Source organism: Podarcis cretensis (genome assembly GCF_951804945.1).
Source record: "Podarcis cretensis genome assembly, chromosome: 16".
NCBI classification, from domain to species: domain Eukaryota; kingdom Metazoa; phylum Chordata; class Lepidosauria; order Squamata; family Lacertidae; genus Podarcis; species Podarcis cretensis.
This window is the reverse complement of record NC_137186.1, coordinates 35,725,512-35,740,049: the sequence shown is the minus strand read 5'-3', so window position 1 is coordinate 35,740,049 and position 14,538 is coordinate 35,725,512. Positions and strand designations below refer to the sequence as shown.

Here is a 14,538-nt window from a genome sequence, read left to right as displayed (position 1 = left end):
TTTGAACTCCGCCCCCCCTCCTATTTCATTATACATCATTAGCTAATTCACATGTCCACCACATAGGGTAAAACGTTCCCTCTGTTTCTTGACATTTCCAACAAATACCTGATTCCGATTTACACATTTTTGCTAAGTTGCTTGGCGTCAAATACCACCTATATATCATTTTCATAATATTATTTTTTAACGTATAGCAGGCTTTGCAGTACAAAAGTTCCCATTCCCGTATTTTTTCTGCTGCAATTGCAAACTACCGTGTGATCTTTGGATGAAAGGTGGCAACATTTTTTAAAAAATAAATAAATAAAATAAATCCCCCTTTCCGTTGCTCCATTTATTTACAGTAGAAATTACTGTTGTTAGCCGCTCTGAGCCCGGCTTCCGCTGGGGAGGGCGGGATATAAATAAAAAATTTAATAATAATAATAATAGTAATAGTAATAGTAATAATAAACGCAGAGAGGGGAAAGAATATACTGCACCAAACAACAACAACCCCACATTGGCATCTCTGCTTTGTAGCAAGGAAGGCAATTTATGGACCGCCAGAGATGCCTGTACTCCAACTCCCATCAGCCCCAGCCAGCAATGTCCAACAGCCAGGCATGCTGGGAACTGTAGTCCAACAACATCTGGCTCGCGCCGGAGCTCTCTTTACCTTTTCTACTCTCTCTACAGCCGCTTACCCCTTTTCTTAAACCCCGTTTTCAAGACGGCACTTTCGCCACCACTCTCCCTCTCTGCTCCTTTCAACAATGTACTGTACGTATTCACGCGTTTCTCCCTCATCCCTTCCGCACGACACGCATCCCCTCAAGCACCCGCCCCTTCTTGCTGTGGCTTCGAAACCCCCTCCCGTCCCCATAGTCCAACTGACGAATCTGCTGAAGCTCGACTTCCTTCTCTCTTTTTTTTTCCCCCTCTCGGCGTTCGCCTCAGCCGCCGGAAGCGTCCCGGCCGCCATTTTGTCTCGGGCAATGGCGACGCTGCAGGGCCTGGAGAGGAGCCTGTCAGGGGGGATGGAGTCGTCGTCGTCGTCGTCGTGAGTCCGGGGAGATAAAGGAAAACCGGGCGGGCGAGTTAACTTCTCCCCCGGCCCCCCCCCCTTGGTTCGGGCGGGAGCAAGACTAGGCCTCGGCGATGTACGTGGGACGGGGCAGCGTGGCGGAGGCCGCGCCGGCGCCGCGGACCATCCTGTCGGTCGGCGGGGCGGCGTCGCGCCCTGCTGCGGCCGCGGCTGCGGGTCCGAGTGGCGGCGGTGGCAGCAGCAGCAGCAGCGACGGAGGAGGAGGAGGAGGAGGCCGCGTGGAGCTCCTCGTCTTCGGCTACGCGTGCAAGCTGTTCCGCGACGATGAGAAGGCCCTTCAGCAGGAGCAAGGCCGCCACCTCATCCCTTGGATGGGAGAGCCCTCCATCATGATCGATAGGTCGGTGCAAGCCAACCCCCCGCCCGCCTATCGCTTCTTCCTTTTCTGTCGTGGTTTTTGGTGTGTGTGTATGCGTGTGTGTGTATGCGTGTATCTTGCGTGTCACGCTTTCAACGACCCTCTGCCAGGCAGGATCAGTAAAGGGAGACCGGGGGCGGGGCGGGGTTAGGGGAGAGAGAGGAAAAAGGTGACACACACACACACATATATAATACATATACAAATATACACACTATGAAGGACTATTTTCATTGTTGCTGATTGGTTTGATTATTATTATTAATTTCATGAAATTTAATGCACCACTTGAATTTTTTTAAAAGTACCTTAAAACAGTGTACAGAAAGATAAAACAGGAAAATGAAAGAGGGGGAATTACAGCTGTGCCAGAAGTTAAAATACTACAAGCATTAAGATTCACCTCTGCTTTCTAAGCACCTGGGTAAAAAGGTAAAGGTACCCCTGCCCATACGGGCCAGTCTTGACAGACTCTGGGGTTGTGCGCCCATCTCACTTAAGAGGCCAGGGGCCAGCGCTGTCCGGAGACACTTCCGGGTCACGTGGCCAGCGTGACATCGCTGCTCTGGCGAGCCAGAGCCGCACACGGAAACGCCTGGGTAGACTTGTCTAAACAGGAATGTTTCCATCAGGTGCTGAAAAATGTACAGTGAAAAGGAGGTGTCTGCTTGAACTCAATAGGCAGGGAGTTCCAAAGTGCAGGTGCTGCCACACTAAACGAATGGGTATTATGTGGCACCTGTATTTTGCTTAGTTTTATTTATTGAACAAGAAGAGTATTGTTTTACTATCATCACCCAATTTTGCAGGCAGCTGTGTTGGTCTGATTAAGAAAGCGACCGAGGGAACGAGGAGATAAAACACCTCCAAAAGTTAACAGTAAGGCAGGAGTGGGGAATCTGCATGCTGCCCCCACCAAAAAATGTTTTTGGGACTATAAATCCCATCGTTCTTGACTGCTGACCATGCAGTTTGAGCCCAGCAATATCATGGGAAGGCTACACCTTTCCCACCTCTGGTTCAGTGTCTTTATTAAGGCTGATCTTTTGCACACTTAATTATCTGGGACTATGCACCTATCAAGTACAGTGGTGCTTGCTTCTGAGTAAACGTGTAGGGTTATACTGATGGAGCAGTTAAAAGAGAGTAGTGTTCTTTAGTTCCTAGCCTGTTGCCCTTATTTTACTATTGGGTGGGTGCAAAATCTCTCTTTCTGTCATTTGTTTGTGATGCCAAAAGGAGTAGGGAATTAACTTTAAAGTTGAACAGATTTATCAGGGCATAAGCATCCATGGGCTGGAGCCCACTTTGTCCTCATTTGGCAGATAATGACAAATTTCCATATATATCCGGATTTGTGTGTGTATGCATGTGTTTAATTTTGGGTCTTTATCCTTTTTGACCAAAGCAGCATTTAAAAAGAACAAAACCATTAATAACAACTAGGTTAAAGTTAAAACAACAGCACATTGCTAGCTGAGGCTAGCATTTTGTATATTTGGGCTCAAGCCCATGGATGTCTACACCACAATAAAATTGTTCATCTTTAAGCTGCCACTGGGCTCCTTACTGTAGTTGATGTAGCAGACCAACGTGGCTACCCCTCTGGATTTGGTGGTGGCAGTGATCATACATGATCCATAGAAGTGATGGAGACAATGACACAGGACTCAGTTTGGGAGGGGGGGAGCGGGCAGTCTTAGGTAGAAGTGCTTTCTTGCAATATAGGATTCAGGCTTCACTTTTGATAACACTTGGTACTTCTAGAAGCCTCTGGCCTCCCCCAATGTTCACTTCCTTCCTGGCAGAGGGTTGACATATAATGCCCCCCTCCCCCTTGTAGGAGGGTTGTGTATGGTTATATATATTTATATATGCTGGGGTGGGAATAATCTCCTTTTCAAACCAAACTTCATAATGGCTTCTCCTATGAACTGAACGAAGACGAGCTTTTTTGTTTGTGTACTGGAAAATAAACAAAATAACTTGTCTCCTTTTCCCTTGGGTTTTAGATGGGTTTTCAAGTAGCCTAATTTTGGAATATATCCCTTTTGGTATTGTGTTGGTGGCTGGAACGTTTTGTGATGGTACCTGGAATGTTTTGTATGGACAATGCTTTTCCATCCTAACTTCCAGCAAGACCTGTAGACTGATGGACTCAGCTGTTGGTGATGTGTCAGCCCTAAAATAAAAGACCTCTTCCCTCTTCTGTTGTTTAGCTTTTTTCTGTTTCACTCTTCCTTCACTGCGGTCTAGGTGACATCTTTTCAACACCCCATGTGAGGCAGGTTAAGTTGGTGAAAAGTGATAGCTTTGTAGTGAATGAGCATCATAGCTCAACATGGACCCCAAACCTTCGATTCCTGCTTCTTAACATTTACATCTAGTATTGCTTCTGGCATGTGCCAGCAAATGTTTAAGCAGCTGCTACATATGTTGCTGTTTATCTAATTTGGTTCATTATGTTGCTGATTGGAGGTGCACTGGTAGGATTAGAATCTGATAGTGATTTTTGACTCGAAACCTTTCGGATTGCAATGTTTAGGTAATGGCTTCTGCAATCTTTGTATATCTTCCTTACGCTTGGTAGTGCTTTCAATTTTGAACAAAACCTTCTAAATGGAGCTTTGTGTCTGGTTGGATAGTCTCAGTGTTGGAGGATTTTCCGCCTGTGCTTTTAGTGGATGGTTATGTAGGGACTTTTTCACGAATACTAATATACAAGGAGACTGAACCAGATTTTTAAGTAGTTATGAATTCCCCATAACACTCAGCACAGGAAAGTCTGAATGACTTTGGTTTGAAAAGGGGTACATGGCATATTGTAAATGTTTGCTCCTTCCGTTTCAATTTCACACAAAGCCCCAAATTGAAAACTAATTTTTATGTTATGATAAATAATCCCAAAGTGATAGCACTCTTGAACTTAGGCAAAGCACATGACAAATTACTTTCCGTGGGAATTTCTGTAAAGGACCATTGTATGCCAGTAAAGACTGAAAATGAATTGTATACAGAAAACCTCTATAGATACTAGATAATAAAGTTTCTTTTTCCAGGTACACAACCAAACAAGTGTTTTTAGTTTGAAGGATTGGTGATGAAGTGATAAATTGATTATTGGTTGGAATTCGGTTCCATGCTAAGCAAATTGAATAGCAGTGTAAATTCAAGTGTCTTATGTGCTGGTGGAATTTTCAGTAGGGTTAGGGATGGGGACACACACACACTTATTGGGCAGCTTGTAGTCTGGAATGAATCAGCTGTGAAGAACGGTGGGAGCAAATTGTAGCATATGCTCATGGCCTATAAAGTAAACAATCTACATTTGTAAATTAAGGAGGTTTGACAAACATACACACAACTGTAATACAAATAGCTTTCAGAAGGGCAGGGAAATTTTTATATTTTTCTAGGAATCCTCATTTTTATCTTGAGCAGTCCAAAATTGTTCATCTTCATCAGAAAATGAAACAACATTGGTATTGAGATATTCAAGGCCAAAATTCCTGTGGGAAAATGCTTTTGGTAATCCGTTGCTTGTTGTGATATTTTTTATTTTAAGCTGGTCAGACTTTTATGCAGTGTCCATCTCGGACTGGTGGAATTCATTGCTGTGTCAACTCACTTTTTCCAAATCACATGGAAACTATTGGATTATTACTAACCCTTCAATAAACTAAGCTAAACCATTGTTGCACAAATAATTCCACAGAAATTATTAGACAATAAAAATGCTTACTAAGTTACTTGCCAATCATACATTTATAGCACACACTTCAGTTTACAAAAATATATTTGATTGCCTGAGGGTGATTCTTACTTGCCAAAGGTGACTAAATTAAAAGCTGTTTACAAGCCCAAAATAAACGATTTAACTGTATTTAAGGAGACTTCTGTATCTCTTGAGCATTATGGTATTTTTAGTACCTTCTGTAGAGAACCTCCTTAAATTGCACATATGTTACTGTTCCTATATATGTGTGTCTCTCTATCACATAATCAGCACTTCTTTCCTCAGCCAAATGGCTAGGGGCCGAGCCTAGCCATGATTTTACCTCCAATGGACGCAAGTTTCTTTGGTGAAGATTTCTCCTGAGAGTTCGAGACTAGCAGAAAGAAGCGAGGAAATTGCGACCGTTTGGTTCTTACGGATAGGTATTTATGTATTTGGGTTTGTGTAAATGTAACATATTGCCTTTCCACAAAAAATATGTATTTTATCAAGGGTGTTGAATGGTTGAACCATAAACGGTAAGAACAATGGAGGAATTGGTTCTTTTTTAACTAGTAAGATCTTTTGTAATAGTCTTATTAAAGGGGGATTTGAAACCTATATTTAAAAAAAAATTGTAGTGGGTGAGAAGTGATTAGTCAGATTAAAATACTGATTTAATTCATATTAAATCTTCTTCTTTTTCAAATGTGTGTGGTAAGTATTTGTATAGTGGCAGAAACTAAAGCCCAAAGTTCTTCCATTGACCATATCTTTCATGTTGCAGGTATGATGGGCGTGGTCACCTGCATGACCTTTCTGAATATGATGCTGAATATTCCACATGGAACAGAGATTACCAGTTGTCTGAAGAGGAGGCTAGAATAGAAGCCCTCTGTGATGAAGAGAGGTATTTAGCCTTGCGTACGGACTTGCTTGAGGAGGAGGCAAGGCAAGGTATTGCTCAAGGACAACTTCCTGAGTTAGAACACATTTAATTGAAAATAACTTTTTAAAAAATTTGTTCCCACTCATTATATACTCACTCTTTCTGATATTATTTTGACAGTACCCAGTGGATTCGAAAAGCAAGCGTCTTTGCGTATCTGAGAGGACCTCAGGATAGTTTATATGTAGAGCCACACAGAATTTGCCCAAGTTTTGAGGGCAGGCTGAGAATTGAGACACTTTTAACTGTTCTTCTTTAACAGTATTGTATCAATTAAAAAGTTCATGTCTTTGTCTTTGTTTTAAGTAGAATGATTTAACTCTTAAGACACTTATCTCAGCAGGAGAAAACCGATCATCCAGACAAAACCAAAAAAAGCATATGCCTTCTGCCCTCTGGGGCTGACACAAGTCTCAGTGACCACAGATGACCTGTGTGGTGCATTTGCTGTAAATGGTTGTGCTTGAATGTTAGGTTTCAAACCATTAACATACTTTGAAAAAATAAAAGTCTTGTGGGAGTTTTGTGTTCATTTTTTAATTGAATTTTGCATTTTTATTCAAGAGGAAGAATATAAGAGACTGAGTGAAGCTTTGGCAGAAGACGGTACCTATAATGCAGTGGGATTCACTTACAGTAGTGATTATTATGATCCTTCGGAGCCCACTGAGGAGGAGGAACAGCCTTCAAAAGCAAAAGGTAAGGTTCTATGGATTATTAGGGAGAGTACCTTTTTCTTCAGAAATAATACTTTCAGGCTCAGCATGTGAACTGTATGAGAGATCTAAAAAGAACAATCTTGTTGAAGATGCATTATCATCCTATGCCATTTGTAAAATTATCTGAGCAAACTGAGAGCTTTGTCATTATGCAAATAGGCAAAATTCTGTTAAGTTATTTTCTGTGTTTCCTGGGGACTCCAATGTTATGGATGCCAGAGATGTCCCTCTCAAGCAGGAATGAGAAACCTGTGCCTATTCAAAGGTTGTTGAACTCCAGTGATCAGCCCCAGCCAACATAGCCAGTGATCAGGGGTGCTTGGAGTTGTAGTTCAGCAGCATTTGGATGGCAACTGGTACTCCATCCTGATTTGAGGAAAGACATGTAGTTGCAAAGGTAGGCATGAACTTCATTCTGAAGCCTTTAGTTTTGTATTTATGGCAAGGAGACGAGAGTTCAAATTGTTTTGCCTTTTTTTAGTAGTAGTTCACCTTTATTGCTTGTCTTTATTTATTTAGTAGTTTTTAAAATCTTTTGGTGATTGTCAAAGAGTCATGCATGAACCTCAACACAAAGTTTTTATTTCCCTTTGTGTTTCTTTTCTGGGAACTTCAGCTGGACAAGAATTATTAAAGTTGGGAAAGGGCTTGTTAATTGTATAACATGTAATTAACACATTCATCCTAGAAATTAGAAGGTTGTATTTTTTTTAAAAAAATTACTGGCCTCTAAAAGTAATAAAATTAAATACAAAAACAGAAAACTTCATATTAATCAAGATCTATCAAATGTATAATGTTTGTTTTAAAAACTACAATTCCCTTCTTCAGTATTTCATTTTTTGTTATAGTTGACCATGTTTACTTATGTTAATCAATGGAGACGCATGGACAAACTGAAATGAAATTATTCAAGGCTGCAAAATCTTTCTGGGAGGATTCTGCCTTGTCATAGAATATCAAATGTGTGGTTATTTTAAATACCCTCTCCTAAGAGAGAATTGCTTTGATGCAGTACAGAAGCTCAGTATTCTTTTACAAACACACAGGAATTTTCTATGCAGTCAGAAACAAGAGAACTCTGTAGTGATTGTCAGCTTTTGGTAAGAGCTCTGTTTTTGTTGCTGCCAAAATTGCCTGTGGATGAAGGCAAGGGGAGCTGTTAGTTAGTTAGTTAGTTAGTTAGTTAGTTAGTTAGTTGTGGCCCAGGTTGTTCAGGTTATCTAAATCCTATTTGAGAATAGCGAGTCAGAATTTTAAACGGCAAAGAAGTAGCTTTTTTTTTTTGTTCAATTAACATGTTTGGTTTCCCTCCCCTAGACGCTCTTTGAGAAACTCAAAATGCTTTTAACACTTAGTAATGGCAAGACTCACTGTTGTGTCAAATCTTACAACACACTTCTAGAGTTTTTAGCGCCACTGGAGTGAAACATGTTCTTAAGGCAGATCATTAAAGCAGGCTCCCTGTAGTGAACTTAGTTGTCTCAAAGTGTCTTCCTAAACAGGAGGTAGAACAGTAGCTTTGCAGAAAACTGTTGAAAATATTTAAGAAGGGTAGGGAGGTTAAGTCTCTTCATCTGCTCCATGTCTTGCAGTCCCTGCAGATGTAGGACAAAAAGCAGACTCAACACTTCCCAGCTCTTTTGGCTTCTATTGTACCATAATAGTTAAGTCAGTGCAGTACAGAATTCTACAATTTAAGCAGAAATCTGATTGTTTATCCGCTTTATCTTTCTCCAACTTTTCTGACAATTGGGTCCCAAAGTGGTTTACATCAGTAATAATTAAAGCAAAATAATCAGGCCTGGCCATCAGGCTAACAAATCAGGCCATCAGGACAAGGTACATAAGGGAAGGGGAGTCATGGGAAAGGATAGAGGGAACTCTCTTCTTCAAAACTTAGAATTAAGTAGTATGCTGTAAGCAGGCATGTAGCCATATGAGGCCAGGACGATTTCCCCCTTGCTTGAGTTCTCATTTGAATAGCAATAGGTTCTTGTTCCTTTTGGCTGATAGATGGGACCCATGTCCCCATTCCCCATGTTTCTGCAGCCTCTATGCAACTGGCAGTTGAATGAATTGAGTTATTTCTGGGTGTGGAAAGCAAGCTCCCTGCATCTGTTTTTATCTCTGGCCAGTGGATGGGGCTGGTTGAGCTGTCTCTTTCCTTTATGTTCTTCCTTGGTTCCCTGGCCAATGTGATTCCTTTTAGCTGTGCCATCCCAGGGCAATCCTATTCTGAGGTGTTCCTGAGCCCATTGATTTTGTGTATCATAATCATATGACCTATAGTACCATCTGTCAGTAGGAGCCATTTTGTATAATGGAGGCATATCCGACTCTATAGCAAATGAAAAGTCATATGTGTATTAGAACGATATGGAAATGTCAAAAACATTTCAATGAAATTCTTTTGTTGTCAAGTTTGGTATCCTTTTGTGTCCTTATTAGATAGCTCCAAACTCTGGTTGAGCAGGATTGGTGTTAATTATGGCTGTGAGAATTCACAAAGGGGGGGGGAGGGGACATACCAATTCTGTGTTAAGAACTCAGGTTGTTAACACTATGTGTGCCCACTGTGGTTTTAGGTTGTCACAAAAGCACTCGCACAGGTTGCCTTTGCTTGATTTAAAGAGACCTTTTCTCTTGTTCCTCTGCAGCCCTCTGTGCCCATCCTATGCTGGCTCAGGAGGGTCCCCTGTCCTCTGGAGAAGCCTTTCAGATGATGGGGAGGGGGGCAGGGGAGGGAGCAAGTGTCTTTAAAAAGAAAAGCAAGTGAAAACCAGTGCAGATCTGGCTTGAAGTATAGTAAACATTGGGTGAAGTTTAATGGCATTATTTATTAACTGCACCTCTGTGCTTTTTGTTGTATTCTTAAGAATGCTTTAAGATTACATGCATTAAAGGACTAGGTGCCATTGTACTGGTGAGCCTCTCTTTTACTGATACTAATTGAGTTGAAAGGAATGAGAATTGTAGGATAGGAAGAGGCAGGGGGCAGGGAGAACAATCAGTTCAAAAGCCATAAGGTGGATTGTATCAAGATTCTCACAAAAGATTTATTTCTAGCCATTTTGAAATAATATGGTTGCATATACACTTTGAGGAGAACATTTTTCTCTTATTAATTGGTTCTGATCCCATGAACCATGTATGCTGGAATGTCACTTCATTGCAGGTGTTCTATGTCAGTTCCAGGAAACACAGTCTTGCTGTGATGGCTTAATTGCTTTGAGATACAAAGAGATATAATTTCTGCCATCCTCCTTTGTAAAGATGTGTGTATTTCAGGTGATGAGGTTGAGAGCTTAATTACAGTCCAGAAAAAAACCCCAAAGACAATATATGTAGTAGCCTGTCTGCGGCACATGTGGATTTTTAGTTAGATTATCTGCCGTTTGTGGCGGATGGAGTGGGAATTGCTATGAAGTTCCTGGGTGGTTTGAATGTTTCTATTGTAAATAAACCCTGGCAATCTGACTTTATTTGCTGTGCATAATTGCACAATTAATCACAGGCATATTTTGAGATTTTTTGGTGGCAAGGATAGGCCAACCAAATATGAACTATGAAACAAAAATTGGAATTATAAAAAGCATTAAAATATGTAGGAAAAAATTGACTGTCAAACATGTTAAGAATGCTTGTGCTATGGTTTATGTGTGTTGTGTTCAGATTGCAAAACTAGCTGTTATATCATTTTCTTACTAATAGCTGCTGCGGCCAAGGCAGAACATGCAGAGGAAAATGAAGAACCATTTATTGCTCCTTTGGGACTGAATGTACCTTCTGACGTGGAGCTGGTAAGTGTAGTGTGTGTGTGTGTGTGTGTGTGTGTGTGTGTGTGTGTTTCAATGTCATATCTGAAACATTTTTGAAATGACTGAGTTTTTGTTTTTCTGGAATTACTTGTTATGCAGAAAGAGTTTGGCAACCAATTCTAAAAAAAATGTATTGTAAAATCTTCCTAGGAATCTTGTCAGAAGTCATGCTGCTCAGTGCTTGGTCTTAATTGAAATCAGCAGACTTAGGCTCAAATCATATACACACCTGGCAGTATGCCTCATTGAACACTGGGTGACCTGCTCCCAAGTAAATATGCACAGGATCTGGCTGTTAAATGTTTCATGTATTAATTCCTAAACTGTCTCCTGGGGAAACATTAGTATGCTAGGAGGGGAGTACTTGTGTTGCACCGAGTCTGCAGTAGAAGCTGCTGCTTGCTATATGGGTATATGGGAAGTTGTCTTGCACTGAGTCAGACCATTGTTCCATCTAGCTCAGTATTGTGTACCATTGCTGGCAGCAGCCCTCCAGGTTTTCAGTTGGGGATATTTGTAGCTCTGGCATGCAGCCCCTGGGAAGGCTGATCAGGATGGGAAATAGGGCACCAGGGTGGAAAAGGTTCTCCATTGCTTCTCAAGTCTTGAGTAATTCTTTACACACTCCAGACTTTTCTGGAGGGTTAAATGAACCAAAAGTCCATGTTAATTTAGAGTTTCCTAAATTTGGGAAATGCTGGTCTAGCATATTTATTGAACAGCTAAAATAATGTAAAATACACATTTATGAATTCCAGTATATTAAACACCTTGCAAAGTGGATTCTTGACAAATCCAACACTAAAAGTGTTAACCTGCTGTCAGGATTGCTCCCTTAACAGCGTGAAGCTGATTAACAGCATGGAATGGATTAACAACTTGTTGATGGATTCTTAACTTTAAATTGAAAAAACAACAGCAGTGTACTTGGTTCCACAATTTAACTGAACAGACATTTGCTATTAAGTATCTTAGGGTAGAACAGGCAGGAGCTGAAGATTTCTTTTTTAATATAGATAACAACAATAGATGTGCTTCAGCTAACATATCTAATCATGTTTTCCTTTGGAAATTCTTCAGTGTCCTATTGATGCAGATTTTGCTGAAAGAATGCAGAAGTAGGCAATGAAATCAGGTCACTTCTGTGTCTTTGCCCACCTACTGTCTTTCAGCACCTATTGCAAATCTGATCACCCATACATTGGATGCAGTGTTTGGATGGTGCCTACACATGTGAAGTCCAACACGCATAGGCCTGAACAATGTGGTTTTTAACTCCGATAAATTGCAGGAAATAGTTTTGCTGTTTGGTCATCTTTATGTGTGTAGACTGCAAATGTTTTAGCACAGCTTAATAAGACTATGCTTCACCATCTTAAGAATCTGAAGACAGTGCGTTTCCTGTAGACATTAGGAACTGCCAAAGTCCCCAGTACTGTTCAGGGATAATTAGCATTAGGTTGTAGTGTGTAGGCTTCTGCCATATCTGTAGTTGCATCCAAAAGCATTTTTTACAGGTCATTTTTCACTGACGTATCAGTAGTGCTAGCAATCATACCTGCCATATAAGACAACCTGTAATGTCTTTCAGTCAATATCTGCACTATTTACTGGGGGGTTTTTTCTTCTTAATCTTGCCACAAAAGCAGGTATATATCACAAAAATGTGTGTTTTAAGGTCTTTTCAACTATTGCACATGTCCTTGAGTTAGATTTGTCAGTATGGATTCATCATCTTGTAATTCTTTTCCTCAAATATTGTTCCCCTGTTGCTTTTTAAAATAACCACACAATTGGAGTTATGCTGAGTTGTTACATAAGAAACACATGAAGCTGTCGATATAAAATCTGATGCCAACTGTGTAAAGGAAATTGTGCAAAAGGCTGATTTCAGTAGCAATGCATCATTTTAGAATTATGGAGGTGTTTTTTTTAAAAAAAAGAGGAGGATGAAAATGCATCTTGTGTAAGTAATTAAGGAAAACAGAGCTAGTGAAGTGGAAAATTAAACAAAAACTCTGAGCAGTATACTGCCGTAGAGCTCTTAAAGCTCTTAAATGACACATTTCTTTGAATGGTTTAGTTCTTAGAAGCCTAAGTTGTCATAGTCAGCAATAGTGGATAGCAGTGCAGTCATTCTCTTCTCCGTTTAAGGAGGGTCTAGGATATACATGCATTATGCTTCTAATTGTTCATCTCTGTGCATGGCATGCAGATGATGGGAAGCTCTGAAACTAATGTTCTGCTATAAATACTGCTCATCAGAAAGTATGTCCTTGTGAAGTTCATTTAGATAGTAGCTGTGCCTGTATTGGAAAAGAATCATAGTTGTTTATTGTTGTGGGAAAGCATGCTGGAGCCAAAATGGGTGTATAAAAATGAATAACGTGATTAATTTGAGCATCTTGATTGCTTTCTGAGCAGTTGGCATTTGCAGTTACCCAAGCTTTCTAATCTAGATTTTGTAAAATGAGGTCTAGGAGCATTGTTTGAAAGGTCTTGTACTGCTTGTCACTCCCCAAGCTGAACATGGTCCACCATCCATGTATTAAGTAGAATTTATGCAGTGCTAGGTAGATAGTTTTGAGTCTCTACCAGTCTTCAATAACATAGTTTGGATGATTTGGCATTTCCATGCTCTCTGACTTCTGTCACTGTGTTTCATTGCACCAGAAGTGGTTTATTCATGCTGGCCACATGACCTGGAAAGCTGTCTCTGCACAAACGCTGGCTCCCTCAGCCTGAAGCGAGATGAGCGCAGCACCCCATAGTTGCCTTTGACTGGACTTAACCGTCCAGGGGTCCTTTACCTTACCTTTTTTTTAGTTTGGATGATCATATAATGCCTTAATAAATTGAGATAACAATATGTTTCATTTGCTCCTCTCTTCACCCTATTTGGGAAACATGCCAGAAAACATCCCATTACAGTGGTACCTCGGGTAAATTGTACTTAATTCGTTCCGGAGGTCCGTTCTTAAACTGAAACTGTTCTTAATCTGAAGCACCACTTTAGCTAATGGGGCCTCCCGCTGCCACTGCGCCACCAGAGCACGATTTTTTGTTCTCATCCTGAAGCAAAGTTCTTAACCCAAGGTACTATTTCTGGGTTAGCGGAGTCTGTAACCTGAAGCGTATGTAACCTGAGGTGCCACTGTACACCCAAACCCAGAAACTATCCTGGCTTGTTTCAAATTGGTTGCCTCTGGCAAAATAAGGCTCACTCTTTTAAAGCTGAAATATGATGGTTTGCATGTGTCCAGTAGGTTTGGTAAGTCAGAAATTCTAAATGCTACTAGATACTGTGGGCACCAGTAGCTTAAGTTGTAAACTGTATGTTCGCCTTTGTATTAGAGTTTAAGAAAATGCAGTATATACTAGCTATTTTCATCTCAAGTGGTGAAACTCTCAAAGTGGGGAAACATCCTTCTGATTTAGAGTGTGTTTGCTTCAATGCGGGTGGGGAAACTGTGGACAGATTCTCTAAAAGATAAACTGCACAAGTTTATCATTTTCACTTTTTCTTCTAGCCACCGACAGCCAAAATGCATGCAATCATAGAACGGACTGCAAATTTCGTCTACAAGCAGGGGGCTCAGTTTGAGATTATGCTGAAGGCAAAACAAGCTCGGAACTCTCAGTTTGACTTTTTGCGGTTTGACCACTACCTCAACCCTTACTACAAGTTTATTCAGAAAGCTATGAAGGAGGGGCGATATGCTGCCACTTCAGAAAAGAAAAAAGAGGAGGAAAAAAGTAAGTTTAGTACTTTTTAAAAATGGCTTTGGCTGTGCAGCAGCTTATGCATTTCTTTCTAAATCATTCCAGCATCTTGATGGATAAGAGAAGTGTTCTCTTAATTATTGTTGTAAATATTACATGTAGT

General features: G+C 40.7%; 1 protein-coding gene across 6 annotated transcripts in view; it reads left to right on the top strand.

The window, feature by feature from the left end:
• The first annotated feature begins 956 nt into the window (after positions 1 to 956).
• Positions 957 to 14,538, top strand: part of SFSWAP (splicing factor SWAP) — a 113,351-nt gene continuing 99,769 nt past the window's right edge. For 2 of the 6 annotated variants that reach the window (XM_079956546.1, XM_079956545.1), the window contains exons 1-5: positions 958 to 1,430; positions 5,951 to 6,120; positions 6,677 to 6,811; positions 10,546 to 10,634; positions 14,183 to 14,408. In XM_079956546.1, coding sequence (XP_079812672.1) covers positions 1,144 to 1,430; positions 5,951 to 6,120; positions 6,677 to 6,811; positions 10,546 to 10,634; positions 14,183 to 14,408 — 907 coding nt within the window. In that variant the 5' untranslated portion in view covers positions 958 to 1,143. Of the gene's footprint in view, positions 1,431 to 4,930; positions 6,812 to 10,545; positions 10,635 to 14,182; positions 14,409 to 14,538 lie in introns of those variants that run through there. The other 4 variants (XM_079956547.1, XM_079956550.1, XM_079956548.1 and 1 more) reach the window with 4 other exon arrangements.